Source organism: Halichoeres trimaculatus, unplaced genomic scaffold, assembly GCF_033239565.1.
Source record: "Halichoeres trimaculatus isolate MK-OKI-2021-1 unplaced genomic scaffold, fHalTri1.1 fHalTri1_scaffold_14, whole genome shotgun sequence".
Taxonomy (NCBI): domain Eukaryota; kingdom Metazoa; phylum Chordata; class Actinopteri; order Labriformes; family Labridae; genus Halichoeres; species Halichoeres trimaculatus.
In genome coordinates, this window is record NW_027437192.1 from 33,681,364 (window position 1) to 33,708,949 (window position 27,586).

The 27,586-nt window shown below is 42.4% G+C and overlaps 1 protein-coding gene across 10 annotated transcripts in view; it reads left to right on the forward strand.

Moving 5' to 3' along the window:
- The window catches only part of epb41a (erythrocyte membrane protein band 4.1a), a 105,341-nt gene that overhangs the window by 24,426 nt on the left and 53,329 nt on the right, over positions 1-27,586 (forward strand). For 7 of the 10 annotated variants that reach the window (XM_074686238.1, XM_074686240.1, XM_074686241.1 and 4 more), the window contains exons 2-15: positions 4,094-4,428; positions 5,755-6,045; positions 7,673-7,777; positions 7,922-7,964; positions 8,046-8,121; positions 10,819-11,037; positions 11,142-11,229; positions 14,416-14,568; positions 16,300-16,397; positions 16,481-16,656; positions 20,312-20,559; positions 21,851-21,925; positions 23,523-23,570; positions 26,038-26,100. In XM_074686238.1, coding sequence (XP_074542339.1) covers positions 4,102-4,428; positions 5,755-6,045; positions 7,673-7,777; positions 7,922-7,964; positions 8,046-8,121; positions 10,819-11,037; positions 11,142-11,229; positions 14,416-14,568; positions 16,300-16,397; positions 16,481-16,656; positions 20,312-20,559; positions 21,851-21,925; positions 23,523-23,570; positions 26,038-26,100 — 2,010 coding nt within the window. In that variant the 5' untranslated portion in view covers positions 4,094-4,101. The remainder of the gene's footprint in view (positions 1-4,093; positions 4,429-5,754; positions 6,046-7,672; positions 7,778-7,921; positions 7,965-8,045; positions 8,122-10,818; positions 11,038-11,141; positions 11,230-14,415; positions 14,569-16,299; positions 16,398-16,480; positions 16,657-20,311; positions 20,560-21,850; positions 21,926-23,522; positions 23,571-26,037; positions 26,101-27,586) is intronic. The other 3 variants (XM_074686244.1, XM_074686243.1, XM_074686246.1) reach the window with 3 other exon arrangements.

Sequence of the window (27,586 nt, forward strand, 5' to 3'; positions counted from 1 at the left end):
TAGGACAGGTTAGCGTTGGCATGTATGGAGAAGGACAGGTGAGTATGAAGAGAGGAGGACGGGTTTACATGTGGGGGGAGGACATGTCAGAATGTAGGGAGGAGGACAGGTCAACATGTAGGGGGAGGGCAGGTTAGCATGTACATAGAAAACAGGTTAGCATATAGGGAGGTGGACAGGTAAGCATGTAGGGAGGAGGACGGGTTAGTAGTAGGGGGAGGACTGGGAAGCATGTTCAAAGAAAACAGGTTAGCATGTAGGGAGCAGGACAGGTGAGCATGTAGGGAGAAGGACAGGTTAACATGCAGTGGAAGGACAGGTTAGCATGTACAAAGAAAACAGGTAAGCATGTAGGGAGGAGGACAGGTTTGCATGTTGGAGGAGGACAGGTTAGCATGTACAAAGAAAACAGGTTAGCATGTAGGGAGGAGGACAGGTGAGCATGCAGGGAGGAGGACAGGTTAGCATGTAGGGAGGAGGACAGGTTAACATGTAGGGAGGAGGACAGGTTAACATGTAGGGGGAGGACAGGTAAGCATGTAGGGAGGAGGACAGGTTAACATGTAGGGGGAGGACAGGTAAGCATGTAGGGAGGAGGACAGGTTTACATGCAGGGGGAGGACAGGTTAGCATGTACAAAGAAAACAGGTTAGCATGTAGGGAGTAGGACAGGTTAGTAACAAAACCTTTACTAATGAGCTTAAGTTTTTTTTTTTTTTTTTTTTTGACTTTATAAGGTCAGAAAATGTCTTGTGAATAAATGCTTTTGCCCCTTTGTCTGGAATACTTGGAACTTTCAACTTCTGGAGTTCTTTCAGTTAACTGCATGTTATACAAGAGTAAAACTGTTTAAACTGAGGAAAAACACAAAAACTGAATTTGATTTTAGAGCTTTAGAGAAAAAAACACTGCAGTCAGACATCACTTGCACATTTTACAGGATAAACTTATTATTAAAACAATATTTAAGACATACACAATAACATTTATGAGTCTTTGTCCCTTATTTTGTAAATAAAGGTCTCTCGACAGCATCACCAGAACCTCCAGCATCCTCACAACCTGTCCCTCTCGAGCACACACACCACCTGAGGATGTAGGCTCCTCATCGTGAGACAAACTGAAAGTAGAGGAGAGAAACATTCAGCTGTTCACTCACTATGCAGCACAAACAAAGCATGGCTCATTGTTCCACGAAGGATGCACTCAATAAAAGCCTCAGACCATCACACGCAGGACAAAGAAGACCTGGGTCACTGTTCTGAAATAGTCACCACACAACACAAGCACTAATCTACACATACAAATACATATATGAGAGCTTCATTCATCCTGAAGTTCATCCCATTCTAACCTTTTCACATGGGGTCAGTCCTGCAGATGCTCCTTTAGTCTCAGACTCATGCAGAAACCTCAGAGGTTTTATAACCAGAGAGGATTTTTTTTAAGCTATATTTATTTTTTTTACAAACTCAGCTCAGTTTTTCTGTGCTTTCCTTTGATCCATCTGCTTTACACTCTTTGGCCCTCATTTATCAAGCGTGCGTCCGCCCTAAAAATAGGTATACGCTCCCTTCCAAGTAGTTCTGCACGATTTGGGGAAAAGGTGCGATTTGCAATTAGGTGGACAATATTGCAACTGCGATTGTGCTTGCGATTTAATTAAAAAAAGTTGTGTCATGATGAGTCTACAGACTTGCTTGGTTATCATGGAGAAAAAATCTGAATTGCATGTGCTGACATTGCGATTGCGATAACCTCTTTTGCGATTACGTAATTGCATGTGCTGACATTGCGATTGCCATTGCGATTGCCATTGCGATTGCCATTGCGATTGCGATAATCGTGCAGCCCGACTTCCAAGCACAGATCAGCCTTTATCAATGTGAACGTGGGCGTCAGGTATGCTCAAATCCCACGCCAGGTCTGAGTTCGTGTATGCAAGTTTCATGTCAGTGGGGAGCATGGGGTGCAGCAAGGGAAATTTGTCTGTGGAGAAGAATTATTAGATCATATAAGCACAAAACGTTTTCAGAACTAAAAACTGATTTAGATAAGTATTTAGATCCTTGAATTAGATATGACACCAAGAATGTTTCCAACATTTCACTGTTCTTCCACCAATCTGTAAAATTCATCACAATAAAAGAACAGCAGCACGAGCTGTCAGCTTATTTCTGCGTATGAAAAAATGTTTCCTTTATCAGTTTATTTTTTATTAAAAAAAGGAAAAATAGAGATGCTGTAAACAGCTTTTAATACACTCTCATGTCCATGACAGAGTCTCCGCAGAGAATATTCAGAGGATGCTGGAGCAAACTTTTAGCCTGGATTTTTGTTGATCTGTATCAATTACAGGATTTATAGTGGAGAAGATTATTTCAGTCCTCACAATATTATCATATAAACTTGATCTGTGTGTGACAAAGTGACTATTTCATAACTTAACGCTGTTCATTTATACAGGATCACAAACAACCTGCTCATCTAATCATAAAACTCTGGTCTACCCGTGCATAATTGCGCATGATCCACACACTTCAGCTCCACTCCCTCCTCAGTCTGTGACAGGTTCAGGCTGGAGTCTGCAGCTTCTTTCAGAGCTCAAACACATCTTTAAAAGACAACTTTCCACGTTTATGGACCTGAACAGAAACAGCTAATAATACTGTGGCTTCTAATAGTCAGACATCACGGATGAATTAATCAAGGTATAAACGAAGGCTGTGTAAATCACATTTTTAAAACTTACCTTGGAGAAGTTTTTTCTGACTTGCTCTGACACCATTTTTCTGGCTGCCAAACAACACGGCGTCATTTCTCTCTGTTTGTATGGCTCTGTTGCACAGGGAAGTTCCCTTTTTCCCGTAATGCGTCCCTCCATGCCATAAATTCTGTGGGCCCGGCCAGCTGAACCTTGAATATTTAGGGGCATGTTATGTAAATAATGATTGTTTTCAGCCGCCTCATTATCTTTGCTTGGAAGAGAGCCCAAACAACATGAATTTCCCTTCGGGGATCAATAAAGTATATCTTATCTTATCTTATCTTATCTTATCTTATCTTATCTTATCTTATCTTATCAACACCTGAGCAGGCGTATGCCATGGTTGGCCCTGGTACGCACGTTTCGTAAATCACACATGAATGCAGCCTTAAGCTGATTTTGGTGTTGGAGAAACGCCTCCTCGATGGGAGCTGTAGGAGCCAAACAAATGTTTTATGTCAGTAGTTAATGTTAATAATTTGTATGAATATTTGTCTAGTATGTGTTCGCAGTAAAAGGTACATAAAAACTGTTTTTTATTTCTACTTTCTGTTATGTGATTTTGTTTTAAAATGCAACAAGAATTGTGTGTGTGTTTTAGACAAGATGATCAGAACTTTCTAGAGACAGTTTTTTGACTTCTTAGTTTTCTTTCTCATTTCTTTTTTGTATCTTTTACCACCTAAAGTGAGAGTTTTTGTGGAATTTTTCTTTTTCTTGATATATTTGTTCAGCAAGTCAAAACTGACAGAGATCTCCTGTGGATTTTCTTTTTTTAATCAGTCAGTGGATGTGGAACCTGAGGAACCTGAGCATTAACCTGGTAGTTTCATCACGTGGAATCTACAGGAGCTGTAGAAACCTGTGGGATCTTTCCAAAGTTGGACTTTCACAAAATATTCCAGCCCTAAAAAAGCAGCACGTGTGACGTGTGCTGGGATCTGGAAATCACAGATTTCACACGATGTTTGAGAGCAGCTGCAGCTGAAGTACGTTATAACAGTGATGTCCTCCAGTGATGAGCTGAGTCCCAGGGACCGTCTCTTCATTGGTCCTGGCATGTAGAACTTTCTCTGTGGGACCATAAAAAGTGGAAAAGTGTCAGATAATCTCAAGCATCCTCCTTCCAGTCCTGGAAGCTGTGCTAAAATGTTTGTGGTTGTTTTTTAGCTCGTAGAAATGTCTGAATGAACCTTGAACTCTATGTGTACCTGTGGGACCTTCATCTGGTCTGACCACGTGCTGTTCGTCTTAACCACCACATTCCACACACGTGCAGCTCTTTTCCTTGGTTTTCTAACCTGCTTCTGTTTTTGGTTTCCCCAGCTGTTGCCATGACAACAGACGAGACAGAGAGTCACCAGAAGAAGCCGAGGCAGCAGGAGGAAGCCGGCCAGCAGGACGCTCGGCCGCCCTCACCCCCACCGGAGGAGGGCGAACAGCTCCGGCCCCGAAACCGCAACTCTGCCGGCCGCGGCCTCTCCCGCCTCTTCTCGTCCTTCCTGAAGAGGCGCTCGCAGTGTGACAGCGAAGGGGGAGAGAGGCAGGACAAGGAGGGGGAGGAGGAAGCCAAAGCACCCATCGCTGACCCTGAACCTGAGCTGAGAACGGAGGGAGAGGTGGCCCCGGACCAGCACTCAGTGAGCAGCGCTGAGGCTCAGGTCAGACGTTTGGAGGTCACAGACACACAGAGAGGGACTCACACATCAGGGTTTCAGTTCACAGACAGAGCTGAACCACAAGTCAACGCTTCACCCTTCATCATGGCGCCAGCAGTGGTCAGCTCTGACTGGAGAGAGGCTATAATTTAGTTTGACGGTGACATTTTCACTGGAGTAAAAGTCTTAAAGTAGCTGGAATAAAAAGTACTTTAGTATCAAAAGTAAAAGTATAATGAAACAAAAACAGCAATAGTTGTTTCTCTTATAGGCTTCAATATAACCCCCCCCCCCTTTCCTTCTCCTCTTGCTTCTTTTTATTTAGGTTTGAGGGTGAGTTACGCCAATATTTTGTTGTTTTTCAGCAAACACAGGAGGCTCTTCATACTGTCGGATGAGCCTCTAATCCTGACAAAAGTGAAAATGTTTTTTAGTTATGGCGACAGGTGTTGGTCTTCTTCTGAAGCTTAACTAGCAGGTGGTGTGGAGGTGTCTCTACGATCACCAGTGGACGGGGTTGTTTCCATCATGCTGTAGACACTGAGGAATATTCCCAGGCTGAGCGTGGTGGTGGGATCTCACTGAGATGAGTCTCAGCTTGATATGGGAGCGCTAGTTATTCTCAGAGAAGACACAGTCCCTATAATCCAGATACGATAAGACAATTATATTTTCTTTTATTTTGTAGTGAGCAACTACAGTGACAGTGTAAAAGTAGTGGAGGAAAAGTAAAAAAAAAAAAAGTCTTTTTAATGTAGTGAGGTAAAGTAAAACTTGGGAGGAGCTGCAATACATTTACTTATAGCATTTTTTAAACAGCTGACCTGAAACAAAGAGCTGCAGGCAGAAGCGACCTGGACCCCTGAAGGTTCATGGTGCAGTTGTCTGCGGATACATCCATTTTTATTTGTTTACCATGGATCATTACTGGAATGACTTTAATTATGAGTGTTTAATTTATTAATTCAAGTTATTTCTTTTCTTTATCAAAGATCAGAAAGCTGAGTTTGTCTTAGATCAGAAACACTACCCAGATAAACATCGGGCACATCTGGACACGGTGCAGTCTGATAAGAACTCCAGTCATTCATCAGAGGAAGGATTGATGGAGTTCAGACTCTGACCGAAGCGCACGTGTGTGTGTGTGTGTGTGTGTGTGTGTGTGTGTGTGTGTGTGTGTGTGTGTGTGTGTGTGTGTGTGTGTGTGTGTCTGTGTGTGTGTGTGTCTGTGTCTGTGTGTCTGTGTGTGTCTGTGTTTGTGTCTGTGTGTCTGTGTCTGTGTGTCTGTGTCTGTGTGTCTGTGTGTCTGTGTGTCTGTGTGTGTCCCAGGCTGCTCAGGTAGAGAAGAAGGAAGCAGTGGAGGAGGAGGAGGGAAAAGACAAAGAAAAGGAAAAAGGAGAGGAGGTCACCCTGGAGAAGGAGGACAAGGAGAAGGAGGAGGAGAAGAAGGAGGAGGGCCCTGAAGGAGGGGATAAGGAGGAGATGGAGGAGAAGGAGGAGAAGGAGGAGAAGGCGACAGAGGAGGAGGAGGTCAAAGCTCCACGAGCTCCACGACGACAGAAGACGATGCAGATCAAAGTGACGCTGCTGGACGATGTGGTGTTCGAGTGTGAGCTGGATGTGAGTACAGACGTGTACTTCATTCTATAAGTTTAGTTCTTTCTTCAGAGACACCCTGCTGGTGGGAGAACTTTCTGTTTAAGGAGCAGTTCGTTACATGTAGACTGGAGCATGGTGGATATCTCAGTTTGAAGGTTTGCTGACCTTACTTCAGCTCAGCTAACAGTCCACAACAGCCCAGCAGATCCTCAGAGGGAGACAGGTGTGCTCATTAAAACCAGCTGAAAAACATGAAGTGCATACAGTGTTATGAATCCAGGAATACACAAACAGAGAAAAGACCTCCAGGCCTGCAGGAGCGCTCAGTGCAACACTTTAATACAAACATAACCTGTCGTATCCCCACCTAAACTCTCAGTGACACGACTCATTGAGCTAACACATGCACACACACACACACACACACACACACACACACACACACACACACACACACACACACACACACACACACACACACACACACACACACACACACACACACACACACACACACACACACACACACACACACACACACTGCATTCAAAGCTGTAAAGCACTGCTAGCTGTGCAGCAAACAGAGAGGCTTAAAACTTTAGCATGCAAGCTGTCCATTAGAATCAGTCAGTAAGAGCTGGGCAGGGTTTTTTCCATGTCATAATTTGTGTTTTTGTTGGTGTGGTGTGTGAGGAGTGTTACTTACACACACCTGGCTGTGTCAGTGGGTGTGTGCTCTGAAAATGTCTTATGGTGCGTTCCATTGGTTCTCAGAAGTTGGACTTTACGAGTTCTGAGTGGGAAATTTCAACTGGAACGCCACCTGAGGTCTGAATACAATCAAAGATGGCTGCCCCAGGTGTAAACAGTAAATAAGCCTCCAAAATTTTCTGTTAGTTTTAGCATTACCGACGTGTGTTTGTCGCAATTGATCAGCCGTATTAATGACATTATTCCCACTCCCCACCTAGGGGGGACACTTAACCTTTTTCTATCTGTTGTATATTTACATTCACATTAGTTTTATACTCTCTCATTAGAAGCCTTCCAAACCATTGACTGCTGTGTTCACAAACTGAATCACAGGTCTTCACTGGAGGAAGAAATCTGATAAACTCTGGGTGAGAAGACCCACCAACTCACACAGGGAGCTCTTCCAGGTTAAAGCTGGATATATGTCAGAACGGTTGATCCGCTCTGAGAGGCTACTGTGAGAAAACCCCTGTGAGAGTTCATGAGCTGAGGATGCAGGGTGTATATCTGAGCCGAGTCGTGTGTTTACATTTCATCTGATGATCAGAGACACGACCGGGAGAACAGAACAGACACAAAACCTGTTTGTATCAGCAGCAGACAGAGCAGGTTGACTAGGAGCGCCTGGTCAGAGGGATGGCCTCTCTCTCCACTCTCATGTGCTGAGTGTGTGTGAGTGTGTGAGTTTGTGTTACAGTGTGAACCTGACAGCTGTTTTAGTGTCCGCTGGGATCTTCCTGTGAGGCTCTGCGCTCTCCTCCCCATCTGCTTCACTGTTCAGCACATTAATAAAACACTGTCCAGCAGTCTGTTACATCAGCAGGCCAAAGGTTAAACACTCCCTCTGTGTTTGTGTGTGTGTGTGTGTGTGTGTGTGTGTGTGTGTGTGCCTCAGAAACATGCCAAAGGCCAGGAGCTGTTCATGAAGGTGTGTGACCACCTGAACCTGCTTGAGAAGGACTACTACGGTCTTGCGATCTGGGACAGTCCCACCGTGATGGTGAGCTGCCTTTCTTATTTTACAGAGTGTGAAACATTCAGAGCAGAAAGGTCCAGCTCTGAGCTTGTAAAGTGGAAATACAGAGTCATATTTAGGAAGCTAAAACCTAGTATCCAGACTGTATCCTTTGTCTCTCCTCCTCAGACCTGGATGGACCTAACTAAAGAGATCCGCCGGCAGGTCCAAGGTGAGCAGGGCTCCACTTCTCTTTTGTTCCCACCTGCACTCACAAAGACGTTGAATCACGCCCTGTTTTCCTTGTCTGCAGGTGCCAACTATAATTTCACCTTCAACGTGAAGTTTTACCCTCCTGACCCAGCTCAGCTCTCCGAGGACATCACCAGGTACAGCACCAGTTCCTCCAAACAGACATGTTTATGAAGGACAAAGAGGTCTGAACCTAAATCCTGTCACTTCTGACCTCCACACCTGTCACAGCACGCAGGTGACCAATGAGACGTCAGAGCTCAGCCTCAGGGCTTCACTTAGAGTGTGATGCAGAAGAGTTGAACAGTATTTAGACGATTTAATCTAATACCCCAGTGATACAGTTGGGTTCGGAGCTAATGCATCAAAACTAAACATCAAAGCCACCTGAGATCTTATATAGTGAGCAGACAGTAAAGTATATCAGTATCTTAACATCGTTTCCATGGCAACAGAATCTTCCCAGCCTCCTTGTGGGATGTATAGACCCATTAACAGTGGATGTCATCATAAATATGTATGTGTAAGTTGGCAGCCAAATCAGTGTTTAGCTCCATTCATTCAGACAAGTTATCTTTCTGTCAACACTAAATTCAACCTGTTAGCAGCATCAAAATGTACATCCGTTCTGAGGTCAGCTGTCAGAAACGATGCTATGCAACAGAGTCAGTGTCTGTCAAGTTTGGATGGTTACAGAGCCACAGGTGTTTTGGAGCAAAGAATGACCATGCTAACTGGTGACTCTCAGCTGAATGTGTCAATGATTAATGGCCGAGAGTCACCAGTTAACAGGGTCACACTTTACACTGAAACACCAGCTACGTCTGCGGCTGTTGCTAGAGTGTTGTCTTTATCCAGCCTCAGGTAACCAGGTCGGACAGCAAAGAATTAATTTTTACCACTGTTTTTATAAATCCAGTTTTTACTTTGTAAATTAAATGAAAAAGTTGGTTTTGGGCTGAGATTCAAACATGGACTCACTCTGGAGGGTAAATATAAGTGAACCTGTTAATTAACAAAAGAGATTTTTTGTTCAAGGTGAAACTATGGTATTCTCTCAGTGGTTTGGGAGGGTTTCTAAAAGTTGCTGTTAATGAAGGATCTGCTTGAGTCTGGCTGCAGAAATACCAGAAACCATGAAGACACCCAGCCATAAAAACAGACTTCTACAGTGTTAAAATCACATTTACAGCCTGGTTCAACCCGATTTTGCCTTTGACACTCACTGAACAGTAGGGCTGGCAGTTCGATTCTATCATGATTTTTAGGGGGAGGTTCGATTTAAATTGTGATTCTTTGCTATTTATAATTTTTGCAATATGGGGCTCTAATTTCGTGGCGCAGCACAGGGGGTGCAAGCCTGGCGCAGCACAGGGGGTGCAAGCCTGGCGCACCCCGTGCAGTGTTAATTTCATGCGGCGCACCGCCGTGCTCTGCCAATTTGACAATTTGGTAGACCGTCTGCGCAAAGATGGGGGAAGTGTTGACGCACCAGGGGGAGGTGTCAACAGATTCATGCGGAGTGACAATTTCGTACCAAAAACAGTGCAGAAAGTGCGCTGAAAGCTCGCCAGCTCCAACCTGGTCTAATCTTGGCGCAAAGCGGAGCGCCCCCTTCGCAGCTGTAATTTGGTGACAGGCGCACATCTGAACCAGCATATACATTTGTATCTATATCAACTGTCCCAACACATCTGATGTCGGATTAAAGCTGTTTGTCATAATGGAAAGTTAACCTGACGGCAGCTGGAAGTTTGATGCACATCTTACAATTAAACAATAAACAGCCTTAACATCTGATACTGAGTATATATCTGGCTTCTCTTATTTCATTTCGTTCAAAGAAAAGAGGGAGAGAAAAGACGAAGAAAAAAAGAGACAAAATAAATGCCTGTGCTTGCACCTGGTCAACGAAATTAGAGCCCATTTAGTTTGCTTTTTTTAACACCCGACCATGTGAAAAAGTTAAATGATGATAATGTACAGACTACATCAGGAGCCATATTTTCCCATAAAATGAACATCAAGTGGTACAGAGAGAAACATGTCACCCTCTGCTGGAGGAAAGTGGTAACTTTTTTTCAATCCAGTTTATAAAAAACACTGAAAAGAATTTGAATTTAAGAAAGGAAGATTCTTGACAAAAAAAATCCACATTTTTATATTTTCAAACAAAAAATCCAGATGTAAAGTATAACATTTTTTTTCTCCCAGCCCAACTGAACAGGGGGTAAATTTTTTCTAACTGGATTTCTCCACTAAAAATGTGTGTCCACTGAACGTCTGTCCAACTGTTGATGTTGTCCATTCACTCACTGATTTCTCACAAACCTGTGAGTCATTTACAATCCGTCAAATTGTTTTTATTTAAGAGAAAATGTGTTTGACCAACTGTTGTACTCTGCAGCCAAGATGGGCGCACAGCTGAAACTATTTAAAACTGGTCTGTTAACATCAAACTGAACATTTCACTTCGGGGTCAAATTCCAAACCTGATCCTGTTTGTTTCCTCTGATTGACGTCGAAGCTGAGGTTGGATGAGGTGATTATTTCTGACCTTCCTCAGCTTCACAGAGCTTTGACGCTGACTCATCTTTGAAACTCTGACCATGGTGTGGTCATTTGTGTCTGGTACTGAGTCAGTATGAAGAATAAAACTTAGGAAAATTTGAGTATGAAATGCCAAAGATTTGGTATTTTTGATGGAAACTTACATAAAAAGGTAAGAAGACAACATTGGCTGTCCTCAGTGTTTGACTCTTTAAAACCTAGATCAGATAACTTACCTGAAAGAAGGCTCATCTGCTCCTGTGGTCTGGGTCTGTGTTGTTCAGGTACTACCTGTGTCTCCAGCTGAGGAAGGACATCCTGCAGGGTCGCCTCCCCTGCTCTTTCGTCACCCTGGCCCTGCTGGGTTCCTATGCCTTGCAGTCGGAGCTGGGTGAGTATGACCCAGAGGTGCACGGCAGTGAGTACGCTAAGGAGATGAAGATGGCCCAGGGTCAGACCAAGGAGCTGGAGGACAAGATGATGGAGCTGCACCAAACATACAGGTCAGAGCAGGATCACATGAGGAAGAGCAGCACAGACAGACACACTCAGAACAAGAGAACAACACTCTGTGGTTATTAATGTCACTGTGTACGTGTTGTATCAGGTCGATGAGTCCGGCCCAGGCAGACATGATGTTCCTGGAGAACGCCAAAAAACTCTCCATGTATGGAGTAGACCTGCACCAGGCCAAGGTGAGCACAGGGGGCAGAGGTCACCCATGACTTCATACTGTCATGAAATACTACAGCACAGTTTATCAGGGTCTGAAACAACAGCAGTGACATCAAACAGTCTGAAGCACACACTGTTTTAGTGTGTGTGTGTGTGTGTGTGTGTGTGAATGTGTGTGTGTGTGTGTGTGTCTGCAGCCGTCAGTGTGAGTTAGACTTCAAACACAGCAGCAGCAGAACGGCCTGAACAACAGGATGACATGTGACCGTCAGATCTTACAGCTAAAATCAGGTCAATCTGTTTGCATCAGAGCAGGATTTAATCTCATATAGAGGGGAGCTTTATGTGCCTGCACCTCCCCCCTGTGGATGGATGGGGACAGTACAAGGAAGCGTCAGTCATGATCAGTGACAGTGAAAATCAAACCTTCAGAGCATATATGTCCTGCTAATGTGATAAAGTTGTCAGATCATATTTGAGTTAAATAAAAATTTTCTCAAGCCTCCCTGAAAAGTCATCAACTGTATTTAAAACATGTAGTGTCTGTAAAAAAATCCTAAAAATTATACACACAACACCTCATGATGACAACGTGAGAATAAAAGTTTCTTTCTTAAATGTCTACAAATTTATTTAAAAAAAAGAAGAAAAAAAAACTCAGACATCATATCTACAGGAGTATTCACAGCCTTTACCATGAATCTCAAACTGGGCTCAGGTTCCTCCTGTTTCCTCTGATCCTCCTGGAGATGTTCCTTCAGCTCCATGTGAGTCCACCTGTGATGTGGAACAGCTCACACCTGTCTATATCAGGTCCCACAGGTGACAGAGCGTGTTAGAGCACAAACCAAGCATGAAGTCAGAGGAAATGTCTGTAGACCTCAGAGACAGGATGGTCTCCAGGAACAAATCTGGGGAAGGCTCCAGAAACATTTCTGCTGCCTTGAAGGTTCCAATGAGCCCAGTGGACTCCATCATCTGGAGAAGGAAGAAGTCCAGAATCACCAAGACTATTTTAGAGCTGGACCCCACTAAACTTAAGCTGCGTTTCCACCAAGCAGTACGGGTCGGTTCAGTACGGTTTGGGACGGTTTGGGACAGTGAAGTCTCATCCCATTTGCGTTTCCACAGCAAACTGTGCCCTCTCGTGGTGGGCGGCGTGTAAACTGGATGCCGGAAGCCACAGCTGGTAAACAATAGCGCGACGCTGTAGCAGCTTACCCCGCTATTAAATCCAACAAAGAAGAAAACGCGACACAGTAAACAAAGAGCACGGATGGAAGACATGCAGCATTTCGTCCTCTCTGTGATTTTCATGTAACTCTCTGTTACAAAGTGCAATCAAGCTTCGTTTCAGAGAAGTCTGTGTGCCCCCAGGAGAAATGCAGCAGCTGTCGGGGTAAGTGACGATTCTTTTGACCAATCAACCGTATGCAGTGTGTTGCTCCACCTCCCGAGAGCGGATCGGTTCAGTCTGGCACCCATACGAAAGGGTCCCAAAAAAGTGGGACGGCTCGTCTCGGTTTTTAGGGATCCGTCCCGGGATGAGTCAGTGGAAACGCCGCTAAAAGCGCACCGTACCGAGACGAACCGACCCGGACTGCTTGTCCCCTGATCGGGGGTCAGGGGACAAGGATCTTAACCAGGGAGGAGACCAAGACCCTGATGGTCCCTCTGTCAGAGCTCCAGAGGTCCTCTGTGGAGAGAGGAGAACCTTCCAGAAGAACAACTATCTCTGCAGCAATCCACCAATCAGGCCTGTAGAGAGGCCAGAGGAAGACACTCCTTAGTAAAAGGCTCATGGCAGCTCACCTGGAATTTATCAAAAGGCCCCTGAAGGATTCTCAGACTAGGAGAAAGAAAATCCTCTGCTCTGACTGGACAAAGATTGAACTCTTTGGCGTCATGTTTGGAGGAAACCAGGCCCCACTCATCACCTGGACCATACCATCCCTACAGTGAAGCATGGTGGTGTCAGCATCATGCTGTGGGGGTGTTTTTCAGCAGCAGGAACTGGGAGACCAGTCAGGATTGAGGGGAAGATGAATGCAGCAATGTACAGAGACATCCTGGATGAAAACCTGCTCCAGAGAACTTTGGACCTCAGACTGGGGCCACGGTTCATCTTTCAGCAGGACAAAGACCCCGAGACCACAGCCAAGATATCAAAGGAGGGGCTTCTATAAAGGTCCTTGAGGGCCCTGCCAGAGCCCAGAACTGAATCAAACATCTCTGCAGAGTCTGAAAATGTCTGAGCACCAACACTCCTCATCCAACCTGATGGAGCTGAGAGGAGCTGCAGAGAGGAACGGACCAAACTGTCCAAAGAGAGGTGAGCCAAGCTTCAGGCTACAATATTCAAACAGACCTGTGGCTGTACCTGCTGCCAAAGGTGAGTAAACAAAGGACTGAACAAAGGCTGTGAGGACTGATGTGATAACTTAAGTTTAGGGTTTTTAATAAATTTGCAAAATAAAAATCAATGAAACTTTTTTAACTTTGTCATTATGGGGTGTTGTGTGTAGAATTTTGAGGAAAAAATGAATTTGTTCCATTTTGGAATATTTGAAAAGTGCTGTGAATAAGTTTAGGAAGCAGTGTATCCTGAGCACAGAAAAATATTCAGAAAAAAAACAAAAACAAAAATAAAATGTATGTATGAAATATAATGGTGTTACTTTACTGTCATACCCCCATTTGTCTGGGTTTGATTTTAGATCTCAAATAAAGATAGAAGGAGATCCCTTCTCAAAACAGGGAGTGGTGGCACACTTCAGCCTCCTGTGGCTGGTTGTGGAATTACAACAACAAAAAAAAAGTGAGTAAGATTTGAGGAGGGGATGCAGGAACATTTGATTCATGTGTCTGATCCCATCTAAAACAAAAACAGATCACCTGAACTTCGACAACAACAATCAGACACAACAAAGAAAAAAAAAAGCTACTATTTAGACTTTTTCAGCAGTAAATGCACCACAGGAAGTGGAAGCCTTTTTGTGCTGTCCTCACTAAGAGTGGGGATCATCAGCCAGTGAATGCATGCAGACAGAAGAAGTTTTAAAGATACAGGAGCCACAATGTGCCAGTCCAAGGAGAATATGAGCAGTGTTTTCTGCAGTTCGCTCCAAATGACAAGTGGAAAAACACAATTTCTGTCATGGTTTTGTGTTTGTAACCCAGCAGAGTGTGTCCCCTTTGTGTTCCAGGATCTGGATGGTGTGGACATCATGCTGGGTGTTTGCTCCAGTGGTCTGATGGTTTACAAAGACAAGCTCAGAATCAACCGCTTCCCCTGGCCAAAGGTCCTCAAGGTGTCCTACAAACGCAGCAGCTTCTTCATCAAGATCAGACCATCTGAGGTACGACTGCTTCTGTTTCCACACATCCACACACACAAAGACCTCATCCTCCCTGAGAAGAGACACCAGTCATGGAGCCACGTTCACAGGAGAGCTGTCTCATTATCTTACTTTAATCACAACACATAGCACTCTTTTTTTGCTTCATCTCTGATATTAAAATGATCCAGCAGTATGAAGAACTTAAATTCAGACCCTTCCTTCCTCCTTGAGCTCCCTGTGCTTCACCATTTTGAACAGCAGAGCAAGTTAGATCTGAATTTGTGTGTTATTTCTAAATTTAAGCCGCGAATTATCTGAAGCATCAGAAAAAAATCATGTTAACAAATTCTTCTGTTCAGGAATCAAAGTAAATAACTAGGTCAACAGTCACAGAAATAATAATGTGCTTTACCATTTTTTTCTGCTGTTTGGTGGATTGGCTGTTACAGAACCAATAAAAATATTTTGGCAATCAGTCACATCTCTTTAAATCAACAGGTCTGAATAACACTGTTGAAGTCTCCTCCACATTTTAAGATCAGGCACAACATAAACCACCACACAGGATGATAAGAAAGGACCATTTAGCTAAGCTCCACTCCCCTCACTCACTCAGACAATCAGTGAACAATCAGTGAACATTCAGTGACAGGTGAGACAGAAAGATCACAGATCATCTTTCAGTCACCAAAAGTCTCTAAAGTCCACATTGGAGGGAGATATGAATCATTTTATTGAAGGTTGATAAAAAGCTTCAGTTACAGACTACATTTATAGCTCCCAGAGCTAACCTGATAAACAGCATCTGGTTAGCTTCAGCATCTCAGACAACAAGACAGAGGATCAGCATTGGTCAGGACTAAAATATAACCTCCTTTTTACCATCTTTACCAAGAGTGTGTCTCTGTTAGTTTGGAGCTACAGTATTTACACTGAATCATTCAGCACAACGTTTGACAACCTTTGTTATCTCAGCTATTACAGATAAGCTAATGAAGCTAAACTCCAGAAGCTAACGTTATCTTAACAAGAGCCCTTTGGACAACAGCTAACAATGATGTACGATCACCAAAGAACAAAAGCTAGAACAAAACAGGCCAATGAACTCCAAACAAACAAAGAGACATGATGAAGAACACAGATAGGAGCTAACGTCAGGCTAACTTTAGCTAACGAGAAAATCCCAAATCGTCCGTCAGACTGCAGTGATGCTACTAATGTTAAAGATAACTTTAGATAAAAGATAAAGTCACAATCTGCTGCCTCAGATACGATGTCAGCTGACCTTGCAGCAGATGGAGACATCCTTCTTCATTTGATTCACACAGAGCTGATGTTAGGATTTGAGGTGGTTTTCAGAGCCAGCCTCAGGTAACACTGGAGAAAACTGCAGTTTTAGCTCTTCTGCATGTCTTTTTTAACTGCATGTCACATTTGTCTTAATGATAATGTGTTATTAGATATATTTTCTATAATTTCTATTTTTCTATTTTCCTTCAAATTTCATATTCTTGTTATTATTCTATTTACCATTGTTACTGCATTTACTGCACTTTTCTGTGAGCTGCTGTGACAAAAAAAAAAAAATCCCCCACGGGGGATCAAAACAAGTATATTCTATTCTCCATTCTATTCTATTCTTTGCTCTGGCTGGAAGTTGCAGTCCAGTGGTTCCTCATGCTGCTTTCCTGAACTTTCCTTTACAGCATTCTGATTAGATCTAACTTTCCCTGCTTCTTTCTGGAACAGGTGGAACAATACGAGAGTGCCATTGGCTTCAAACTGCCAAACTACAAGGCGGCCAAGAAGCTGTGGAAAGTGTGTGTGGAGCATCACACCTTTTTCAGGTATGGGGTTTCAGCCTGTCAGTGTTTGTCCAGAGTCTACTGCAGAGTTTGATCAACAGGTCGGTCTGTGTCCCTTTGTGTAGGCTGACATCCACAGAGATGGCCACCACACCCAGGAAGTTCCTGGCTCTGGGCTCAAAGTTTCGTTACAGCGGTCGGACTCAGGCTCAGACTAGACAGGCGAGCTCTCTGATCGACAGACCGGCTCCTCTGTTCCAACGTTCATCCAGCAAGAGAAACTCTCGAAGCCTGGACGGAGGTACGTGACTCCATCTGCTCTTTGGGTTTGAGACCCTGAGACTTGTTCCATTTGTACATCATGGTGTGGTTCAGTCTCCTCAGACTGTTTACTGTTTGCAGAACTGTAGAGCTGCAAAGCTGCAGCTACAAATCTACAGAGCTGCAGAACTACAGCTGCAGAGTTACAAATCTAGAGATGGTTATTAATAACTGGTTGCTATTAAAAATTAGATTTGTAATGGTTTGACCCATTAACATTACAACCTTTCTGCTTCACTGTGTGTCTTTCACTCATCATTTCTTTACATCAGTCTTTTTGAACCTTGGGGTTGCGACCCCATGTGGGGTCGCCTGGAATTCAAATGGGGTCGCCTGGAATTTCCAGCAATTGATAAAAAAAAAAAAGATAAAAAAAATACTTATATATTTTTTAATGATTGAATAGGCCCATATATTTCATTTAGATTAAAACACCACACATTTTCCTATATAAGAATAATTATTATGTTAATAGTAATAATTGTAAAACAAGTTTAACCCTCTCGATTGGATGTTACGTCGGAGATGAGATGCGCTCACTCCACCACAGCACCTGACTTTGAAAACACAAAAACACAAATAAACGGACTCCCACCCAAAAACATCTGATATGGGTCTGCATTCACGCTTTATTTAGAGAATTTTCAGCGTGTTACTTTCACACAAAAACACCGCTAAATAAGGCTCTAGTTCTCATTGTGTCGTAAAACGTCGCTACCTCCGCTGCAGAGCCACAAGCTGGCTACGAGGCACTCACTGCTTAGTGTATCAGTCCGCGCGTGCGGCGTGCCAGATATAAACAAACGCAGGTAGTCTGCCAGGACAAAGAGACACGATGAGAACTAGAGCCTTATTTAGCAGTGTTTTTGTTTGAAAGTAACTCGCTGAAAATTCTCTAAATAAAGCGTGAATGCAGACCGATATCAGAGTTTTTTTGGTGGGAGTCCGTTTATTTGTGTTTTTGGTCAAGTAAAATATGCCCCGTCTGAGTGCAGAGGAAACTGGCAGAGGAGCAGGGAGGGGGTGTTTGGTGTGAGCGCTCTGGGCTTCTGCTGCACAAAATCACTGCTGTAGGGGTAATTTCTGCCCTAAACCTTGTGATAGGACCCAACTTGTTCCATGTATCACTTTCAATATAGTGAGTTGAGAGAGACAGTCACAATACATAAAAGACACGAAAAACTGAAGCTGAAACTGAAGCACTGTGGTTTATCTTTAAAATGTTCATTGTTGCTGGTTTAAGATGCTGCAGCTCTTTCATAATTAATTGTTTGAGTTATTTGTTCAGTATTAATTTGCAGCCTTGTAAATTAAAGCTCCACTGAATGTACATATCCTGACTAGGGACATTATCCATAATAGTATACATTATATAGCCTTAGTGTTGGTTAAAATTAAGGTTCATTAAAAATATATATATATATATATATATATATATATATATATATATATATATATATATATATATATATATATATATATATATATATATACATATATATGTCAACAAAATGCTATAGGGATGGAATGGTTCAGTTCTTATGATGGTTTTGTACTCCCAGTTTTCGGTTTGAGTCTGTGTACATTGATGTCGTTCTTAACACCCCAGATTACCATATATACTAATAATCCACCATTAACAGATTATTTTTAATCAATTCTATCATGTTCAGTCATGAAAAACCTAAAAGAATGAGACTGTTTCCCATTTGAAACATCATTAAAGCAGAGTGAAACACTACTAGTTTCAACATGCCAACTCCTCAGTAAGGAACATCACTATTGTCTGTTCCAGAAGTCACTAATAGCCACTAAATGACACTGCTGTCTAATTTGCTTAATGATCTATTAGCATGTAATTGTCACGGACTCTGTAGGACAGAGAAATATGCTGGGAGAGACAGAAAGCAGGTAAAATACAACATCATCAATATGTTTAGAACTACAAATTGACTTTCTTTGTGTCCATTCTTGTTTTTTTTTATGTCTAAATATCAACCCTCAGAAGTGACTATATTGAGACACACACTTAAGACACATCTGCTGTGAGTGAGGAGGACTGTCCGTATGTGTTTTGGATAGGGGAGGGGCTCACACACGCTGACCATTGAGGAGATCAAAACATGCTTTAATCTCAGGTTCTCCAAACTCCAGAAAAGTTGCAAGAGTTGTCTTTAAAAAAAATTATTACCTCTGAAAAGTCATGAAGCATAGCTATGAAGTCTTTAAGTTGGCAACACTCAGTCGTGGTTTTATCCTCCACTTTCTTAAGTCGGTCATCAGAGCTCAGACTGAATCTAAAGAGCTCCCAGACAGCAGGACGACTCAATGCCACACATACACCCTCTGACTATGCCTTCTCTGCTCGTCATGTGAACAACACACATGCCTCCCTACAAACTGTTCTGCTGTATCCTTCGCCTTGAGTTGCGCATGTGTATGATCGAAGCTACATACTATCTTCAAACTGAGCTGTAAAACAAATAAAGTCATGAACCAAACGAAGCATGCGCGCCCTGAGTGAGGGAAACCGAGCAGTTCGGATTTTTTTCATAAATCGTTCCATCCGTAATATGCTAGTGGTTAGCATACATCAGTATAACTTCAGCTTTGGAACAGAATTTAACTTTCATCACAGTTACTCTCCGTAAATGAATGTCAGAATACTAACAGGTAAATGTTTCCCAGATGGGAAGATGAAAAGTTAGGTACAGGTTCATGGCTGACAGATTATCTACAGCTCAGTGCTATAACCACTTTGTGACACTAGATGGCCTACTTCAGTCATTAACTTTTACAGTAAAACATAGGCCACACCTGACGAACAATTTTTACTTGTTTTGATTTCTTTATGTAAAAAGATATCCAGATACAGTGTCTAATGTCATATTTATTAACTCATAAACCAAATAAAATGTAGTTGACAGAAAAACCAGTAAATCTACTTTTTGTACAGAGAAAATTCAAAGGAGGAACTGATGGAATCGATGAAAAAGCAATGGAAAAGGGATTTGATATAATTAGAATTGTATTATTACCTATGAATGACAATGTTCTTTTTTGTTGTCTTATTGTTCATCAATGCAACTAACACTTCGTTTTTGTTTTGTTTTCAGAAATAATCTTTTACACCAAGAATAGGATGTCAGTTTGTTTTCCCAGTGTTTGTTTCCAACCAGCAGCTTTCAGCTCTTTCCAACGATGAGGCGATGTATACACGTCTTCACTCTCACTAATTCCTGCCACACCTGTGCAGCTCACACTCTGCTGCTGCAGGTTAAACGTGGCCTCCTCCACCCCAGCCTCATGAAAAGCCAACTATAACTGTAGTTCCATTCAGCATTAAATGATTAAATCCATAAGAAGAGTCTTCCTCAAAGTCAGACAAAAAACCATGCAAACAAAGATCAAACCACCAGGAAGTGTCTGCAGGAGGAAAAACAGCAGGTTGATGAAGGTTATTGAATGTCATGATCAGACACGGTCATGGTCAGACTATTTTCAGACTGAAGCCTTCACTCCACAGTAACCTGGTTTAGATACAGTCTACAGTCGTTGTTGAAGCTGCACACACAGCAGCTCTCTGTCTTCCTTTGTTAAATGAGACCATTGTCCTTCCTCTTCTGTCCTCTCAGCCATGGCGTCCACCCCCGACAATAAGTCCACGCGGCCAGTCAGCGCTCCTGTGATGTCACCAGTGTCACCCGGGGAGGCCACCCCGTCCCCGCTGCTGCCTGCCCTGTGTCGCTCCGACCACCGCGATGGCTCCACCCCCAAAGGACATCGCTGTGCAGACAGGAAGTCTGCAAAGAAGGCAGAGAGTCAGCCAACCAAGCACGGCAAGAGCCAGAGTCCCCGACCAGAGAGCACTCCGGAGATCAAGGTACAGGACTCTGTGGTTTCAAGAGGTGTTCAGACTCTGTTCAGATTAATGAGCAACGATGATCAGGGATCAGAGCAGGGCCAGGGGAAGAGATGGAAGGTAACCATACACCCAGGGATGACTAGAGACTGAAGCTGAGGTCATGATGGTTTCATCATGTTGAGTTAAAGAGGCTGTGAGGAGTTTCTAAGTGATTAAAAAAAAAAAAAGTCTACATTCTAGATATATGCCTGATCATATTCCACACTTTAAAATGAGATTATCAGCACCAATACAGTTTATTCCTAAATACTACTTCTTCGCTTCTCAATCGGGGCGATGAGGACTGGATTGATTTTCAGCAAAGTCTCGATGACAACACCATGCCAGCTGACAAAGTTTAGTAGACAGAAGAGAGAGCTGTGTTTTTCTCTGCTGAAAACAATTTCTGTGATTAATTTTGTAGTGATGGTGGACACTGGAGCCTAACTGTCAGACAGAAAAAGGACAGAAGAGCAGAAGAAAGAGAAACAGGAGAGAGATAGAGCACGAGCTGAAGGCTGAAACAGGAGCTGAATGCTAAGAGACAAGCCAAAGGCTAAAACATGAGTTAAGGCTAAAACACGAGCTTAAGGCTTGAACAAAAGCTAAAAGCTAATACATGAGTTAAGGCTCAGACACAGGCTTAGGGCTTAAACATGAGCTAAGGCTAAAATACAGGCTTCTACAACTTGAGCTGAGGCCCAAACAGTAGCTTAATGCTAAAATATGAGCTAAAGGCTTGAACACGTGTTAAAGGCTTAAACACAGGCTGAAAGGCTTAAACACAGGCTAAAGGCTCAATCATAAGCTAAAATGCTAAAACACAGGCTTAAGGCTGAGCTATTAGTGATAATGTTCATTCCAACACATCTCAGAGCACTGGGCTGTGAGTAGAGCTAAATTTAGCCGGCTGCTAAACTACGCTAAAAACTGACAAAGTTAGCTTGTTGTCATGTTTCAAAGCGTAGCTCTTCCTAACTGTTGATTAATACCTTAACTCGTGTCTGGTAAAAAATGTTCTTGAACAAAAAACATTTGTTTCGATCTGATCTCCATTCATTTCCAAAACAAACACCCTTGTTTGGAGTCACGTCTTCACCACCAGGTGTCGCTGCAGATTAAGTCAAACAGATCCTCCACACAGCCTCTTTGAATGATCCTCCAGTACACATGATCGTTCCTTTAACCTTTACAGACATGTTGTTGTTCATGGACACTGCAGAGTTCAGTTGGTTTCTTTCCTGATGTGTAAGTTTGTATGTGTCATCAGACTGTGGCGAGGAGAGAGCGAAGGCACTCGCCCTCCGTGACCACGGCCAACGGGGAGAGAGAGAAAAAGAGCCAGGTTTGTTTGAGACGCATCATCAGACCCAACCAGTCATGGAAACCAGTCAAACCAGTGGGATCACAGGGATGTGTAGGAGTAGATACAGAGGCGTGATTTCTGTTTGATAGAGAGATCAGAGAACAAAGTTTGTTTTCAACAGTGAGCAACAGAAAACTTTGAGTGATAGATCAGGGGATACTTGAAAACTATTAGTTTCTAGTTTTAAAGAAGCAGAAACAACAGCATTCCTCTCAGAGATTAAGGGGACTTTTTGATCCAATAAAGGTGAATGTGTCTGTAGCTCACAGAATGACATAATACAGCATCTGCAGGATCAAAAAATGATTCAAATCAGATTTCAAAATGAGACACAACCCAAGAGACAGGATGTTAGGGCAGCTCATCAACAACACAAACAGTGAGATCAGGACAATCAGTTAGATCAGAGCTCACAGCCAGATCACAGGTCCACCAGGTGACTGTGCAGGAAGTGCAAGTAAGAAAGCCAGAGAAGGACAAAGCTGTCTGTGCCAAAACAGGACTTGATGAGTTTAGTTAACCATCACTTCATTATGGTCAGGAGCTGATTTTAGCCTCTCTTCTTCGTGTTCAGGGGTCTGCAACCTTTACTTTCAAGGGTCCATTTTGCCTCAGGTCACCTGGATTAAAGTCATTACCACAAAATATACTTTATCTTCACAAGAGAAGACTAAAAAGTGTATACCATTCTAAGCATCATTAAGTGCTAGTTAGTAATCCCCTTAACAAGATTTTTTTTGGATTTATGAAATTGTTCATGTGATAGCTAAGTTAATCATTTAAAACAAATTGCAAAAAAATTCCCCAAAATTAAGATGCCATTACTTTGAAAAAAATCAAAAAAAAAAAAATGATTTAAAAAATTTGCAAAATTTGCAAAAGTTTTGAAATTTCAAAAATTGACAAAAAAAAAGAAAAAAAGAAGTTTCAACAAAGTATTATTTTTTCAAGTTTAATATGCAACATTTTGAATTTATTTTTGTAATTTTACGAAATTATTATTGTTAATTTAAAAAAGTTCAAAAGTTAATCAAAATTTTTAAATTTCAAAAATGAGCGAAACTTTGATTTTTGCAAAAAAGTTGAACAACTTTTTAGTTTTAAATATTTTTGAAAATGAATTCATTTTTAAAAAAATGGTGTCTGCTAGCGACTTTCAACATATCAATCATGTATATTAAGCCAGCATGTTGGCAATGAAATGAATCTATCCACACAGAATTAAAATCTGTGTTTTCTACCAGATTTGTCTTTTTGTAGATGTAGTTATCTCCCCAGGGCTGGTGGCAGGCTGTATTGACAGATGTGATATAGATTTATTTCAACAAAATGCTAATACATGACTTTATTCAGTGTCAGTGTCTTAAATGATCAATACCCTCTGTAAGAAAAATAAAAATTCTTTATTTCATAACAACTTTTTGAAGCTACAAGGAGCCACATAAGGCTCCAGAGCTGCAGGTTGCAGACTCTTGTACATGTTGCATGGGTATCTGATGTATAAGTCAAGCTTTTAATGTGACAGACTGACTCTATCATGCAGTAACCGTGTCTCTCCTCTGTCTGTGGGGGGCAGCATTCTCCTCAGGATAAATCAAAGATGGAGGTGATGCGAGTGAGGAAGGTTAGCATGCGCCGTTTTGCATCCTCATCCCTGCATCAGTTCCACACACAGACACTTTGCTTTGAGGTTTTCCATCACAGTGAGAGCAGAATCTGACTGCAGGTGGATTTGATCATGTTTGACTGTGTGTCTCTGGAAGCTTGCCACACAAGAGCTGCACACAAGAGGAAACCAACCCAGTGTGCAGCACTCACTATGATTCAGTCCATGTCTGTCTGTCTGTTGAAAAAAAAAAAGATGTTTATGTTGCACAAAGTTTGGTTTGTCTCTCTGACAGTGTTTACATGTGAGTTTAATCAGGAACATTTGTCAGAGGGAGGACACTTTTCCCTCTAACACCGACTCATGTGTGTTCCTGCGTGTTCAGGGCAGACCCACTGCTTGGCTGAGTCTCTCCCTTCAGGACTTTGCAGATGGAGCTGTAATAATTCTAATTTTTAAAGATGTACTAGCTGCTTTTATTACAAGGATTAAAATAAACTGAATACAACAGGAAACAAGACTACATGCACACGCAAGGGAATCAGCTCCACTGAAAAAACCCACAAATCTTCTTCCAATCTGAAATTACTTTGGTATTTTACACTATGATATCATGAGATTCTTTTAATACACTCAGACACAGCTTTCAGAGAGAGCCTGAATAATGCATCATTAACCTTTGTGGGTGGCTTTAGTTTACCACCCTTTGAAGACATCAGGACAAAAATGACCTACAAAAACAGCTACAAAAACTGCTATAAAACAAAACAGATGAATGTTTTCCCCTCTTTTTTCTCAGATCTTTCAAGTAGTTTCAGTCCTTCTGAAAAACACCAACAAATGAAAAATAACTCTGTCAGGTTGGGTTCCTTGGACCCCAAAAATCAGACAGAGATTCAGGAGACAGGATCAGAGTTTATTTTTAGAAATGTGATCTGCAGTGGAGGTTTGGGTGGAGCAGTGCAGGTTGAGCCAAAACAAAAAGCTATTCAGGGTTGAGTCCTAATCCTGTCATGAAAGATGGAAACAAGGAGTTTGAACAGGTTTTATTGAAGAAAAAAACAAAAACAAAAAAAAAAAAAAAAACATTATCTCAAAATACTTTGACTACAGTTAGTGCTGCAAGGTCTGAACAGCCTGGCTCAGACTGGTGAAGGAGCCATGGTGTATACACTGCAAGAGCTCCTTTGGTGGATGAGTCTGAGGTGTTGAGCAGACTAACATTATAATCATTATTAAAATAAAATACATAGATAAATAAAATAATAATAATAATAATAATACAATATTTGATGCATTTAATTGGAATTGAAGTAGACTGAAAGGTCAAGGGAACAAAAAAAGAAAAAAGTATATTTAAGTTTTAAGATTTATCATGAACAAGCTTTCTTACAAAATCTAATTAGGAGCAACACAAACAAAATTACAGCCACAAACTGAGCAAAAGTTTACCTGAAAGGACAAATGTGTCCCTGATGAGCCCTGAGGGTTCAGTGTTTTTATAGACTGATGATTCCTACAGCTAAAAAAGAGTCAACACTAAACTGTTGCTCATCAAAGAGCCAAAACCAGTCTCTAAACAGAAACCAATGAAGGTAAAGTGCTGCCCATTTAGATGGTGACCCACGCTCCTCAGAATGTGTAGCTCTGTTTGGATCAGACCTCTGTTGTTACTCACTCTGTCCTGCTGTCCTGGACTGTTTCACTATTTTATTCCTTAGTTAAAGCAAGAATAGCACTCAAAAAGTTAACCTTTAAAACGAAACATCTCATATCAAGTTCCCATATTAGCTGACAGGTGTGAATCTGCTCACTCTGTTGTTGTCTTGACTTGAAACCGCTGCCCTGTGGCCACTGCCGTCTGTGACAAGTCCCCAAAGAGCCACCCACGGTCAGTAGCTGACCGCTGAAAGAGGTTTTTGTCGTCATCAGATGACATTTATAGATTTCAGACCTTGTTGAAATGCAATGAGACTCCTTATGAGAGCTCAAACATAGGAATAAAACATGTTGTAAACTGAATAAAAATGCTACAGCCGACTCAAACTGCTGAAAAGAGGCTGAAACTCAAAACCAAATCAGGTAAACGTAATCTTGAAAAATGTGTGAGCTCCTGAAGCGACGGCACACACCGTCCTCCTCCTCCTGCACACGTCCGCTCTCTGCAGCAGCTTTTGCATGAACCGCATGGAGCTCGGCTCACAGCGCACCGAGTGTGTGTCTTCTTGGCTTCTGTCACACACATACAGCACCTGAGCACCTGTGTGAGTGTGTGCGTGTGAATGTGTGTGTGAGTGTGTGCCCACCTATCACCTGCTGAGCTGGGCATGATGGGACCTGCTGCCTCAGTCCTGCAGATCCATGGCCTCTTTATAATTTCTGGATCCATGTCATGGCTGGAGTCAGAGCTGCTAGTGGACTCCATCACAAACTGCTGTTAAACTTTCTGAACTGTTTCCAACCAGGTGTTCCCTTTTTTCTGCAGAAAAGAGCAAAGAAACTTGAGGGGGAAACCATTTATATCAGACATAGCAATTTAATGTTGGAGGTTTGTATATGTCTGTCTTCACTCTTCTGTTCTGGCTGTTTGTCGCCGCCTTCTTTGGTTCTGCATGAACACTGTTTTCTTTTCTTTTTGCTTTTCTGTGTTTCTGCCTCATTTTCAGCTCAACCCTAAAGGCTTGGCATGCACTATTTTCCTCTCTGACTCCCATGCAAGTAGCTTCACTGAACTCCGACATTGTCTTCATTATTTCATGTGTCCCCGTCATGAAATATAACTGGGAAAGCTTTGATTTGATGTGAAATACTCAAAAACGTTAGCTGTGATGTCTTTGTCTTCCATCCTCAGGTGTGCTGCTCAAAGCTAAACCATTCCTTACATGAAGCAGTTTCATTAGAGCTGTTGAGGTGTGAACAGAGGATCCAAACAGATTTTGACCTCAGTGAAAGAAGAGGGCTCTAAGATGGATGGCGTGTCTCCACCTCCTTCTGGTGTAGAAGCCAGAATCTGGCTCATCACAAGCTTTGAGTTTCAAAATCCCTTCAGTTATCTCAAACCCACGCTTACCTGAAGGCTCAAATGAACGGTGTACACAGCACTGTAGAAACCTAATTGGTCAACACAGCTGTCAATCATGACATCACACCCTCTCTTTTATAGCATTAGCTAGCATCAGAGTAAACTTTCTTAAAAAATGAACACTATGACATAAATCAGCGTGACCAGACTAATGACAGAAACCATGTTTGACATCTCATCTGTTAACATGGAAGAGGTGGGCTAAATGACTTACACTGCAGCCAGTCACCAGGGGGAGCTATCAAGCCCTGTGTCCACCAAGTGGTTCAGTTTGGTTCGTTCACTTTTTTGTGGCGTTTCCTTAGACTAAAACCAGGACAGGTCCCCAAACTACTGACCCGTACAGTTTCACTTTTTGGTTTCCTTCTGTTGGGTTGCCAGAAGGAGGGGCTAGAAAGACTGCAGTCCAATTAGTATCCAGCTTGCACGCTGCCTACTAAGAAGCGCATGGTTGTCTGAGGAAACACAAACAGGATCAGACTTTACTGATCCAACCCGTACCACACTGTACTGATCTGTACCGGACCACTTGGTGGAATCAGTCTAGTCAGTGCTCTTTTGGAGCACTGACAGGTCATCCATCAGTGGGTCACATACAAAAATGGTCATTGCTCTTTCCCAGTCATGTTTATCTCAGTCTTGTCTCTCCCACATGGTGCACAGTGCTGTTGATTCTCATACAGCCTAAACCCTTCACTAACCTCACTGGTGTGTTTACTTCCTCAGCAGTGTGTAGATGACTGTGTGACTCTGTGTGTTTGAGATCAGTTCAGAGGAAAGAGTTGATGTGGTGTATCACTCAGCTTGTCTCTTGAAAAGCTGCACTGGTTGAATCAAAAGGCAGTTTTACCAAGAACTGCTCCTGGTTGCTCCTCTGCCTCAAGGTGGACTTCACAAGCTTACTGCCTTAATGATCAGGTGGACACACAAACCCCTTAACCTTTATAGGTAA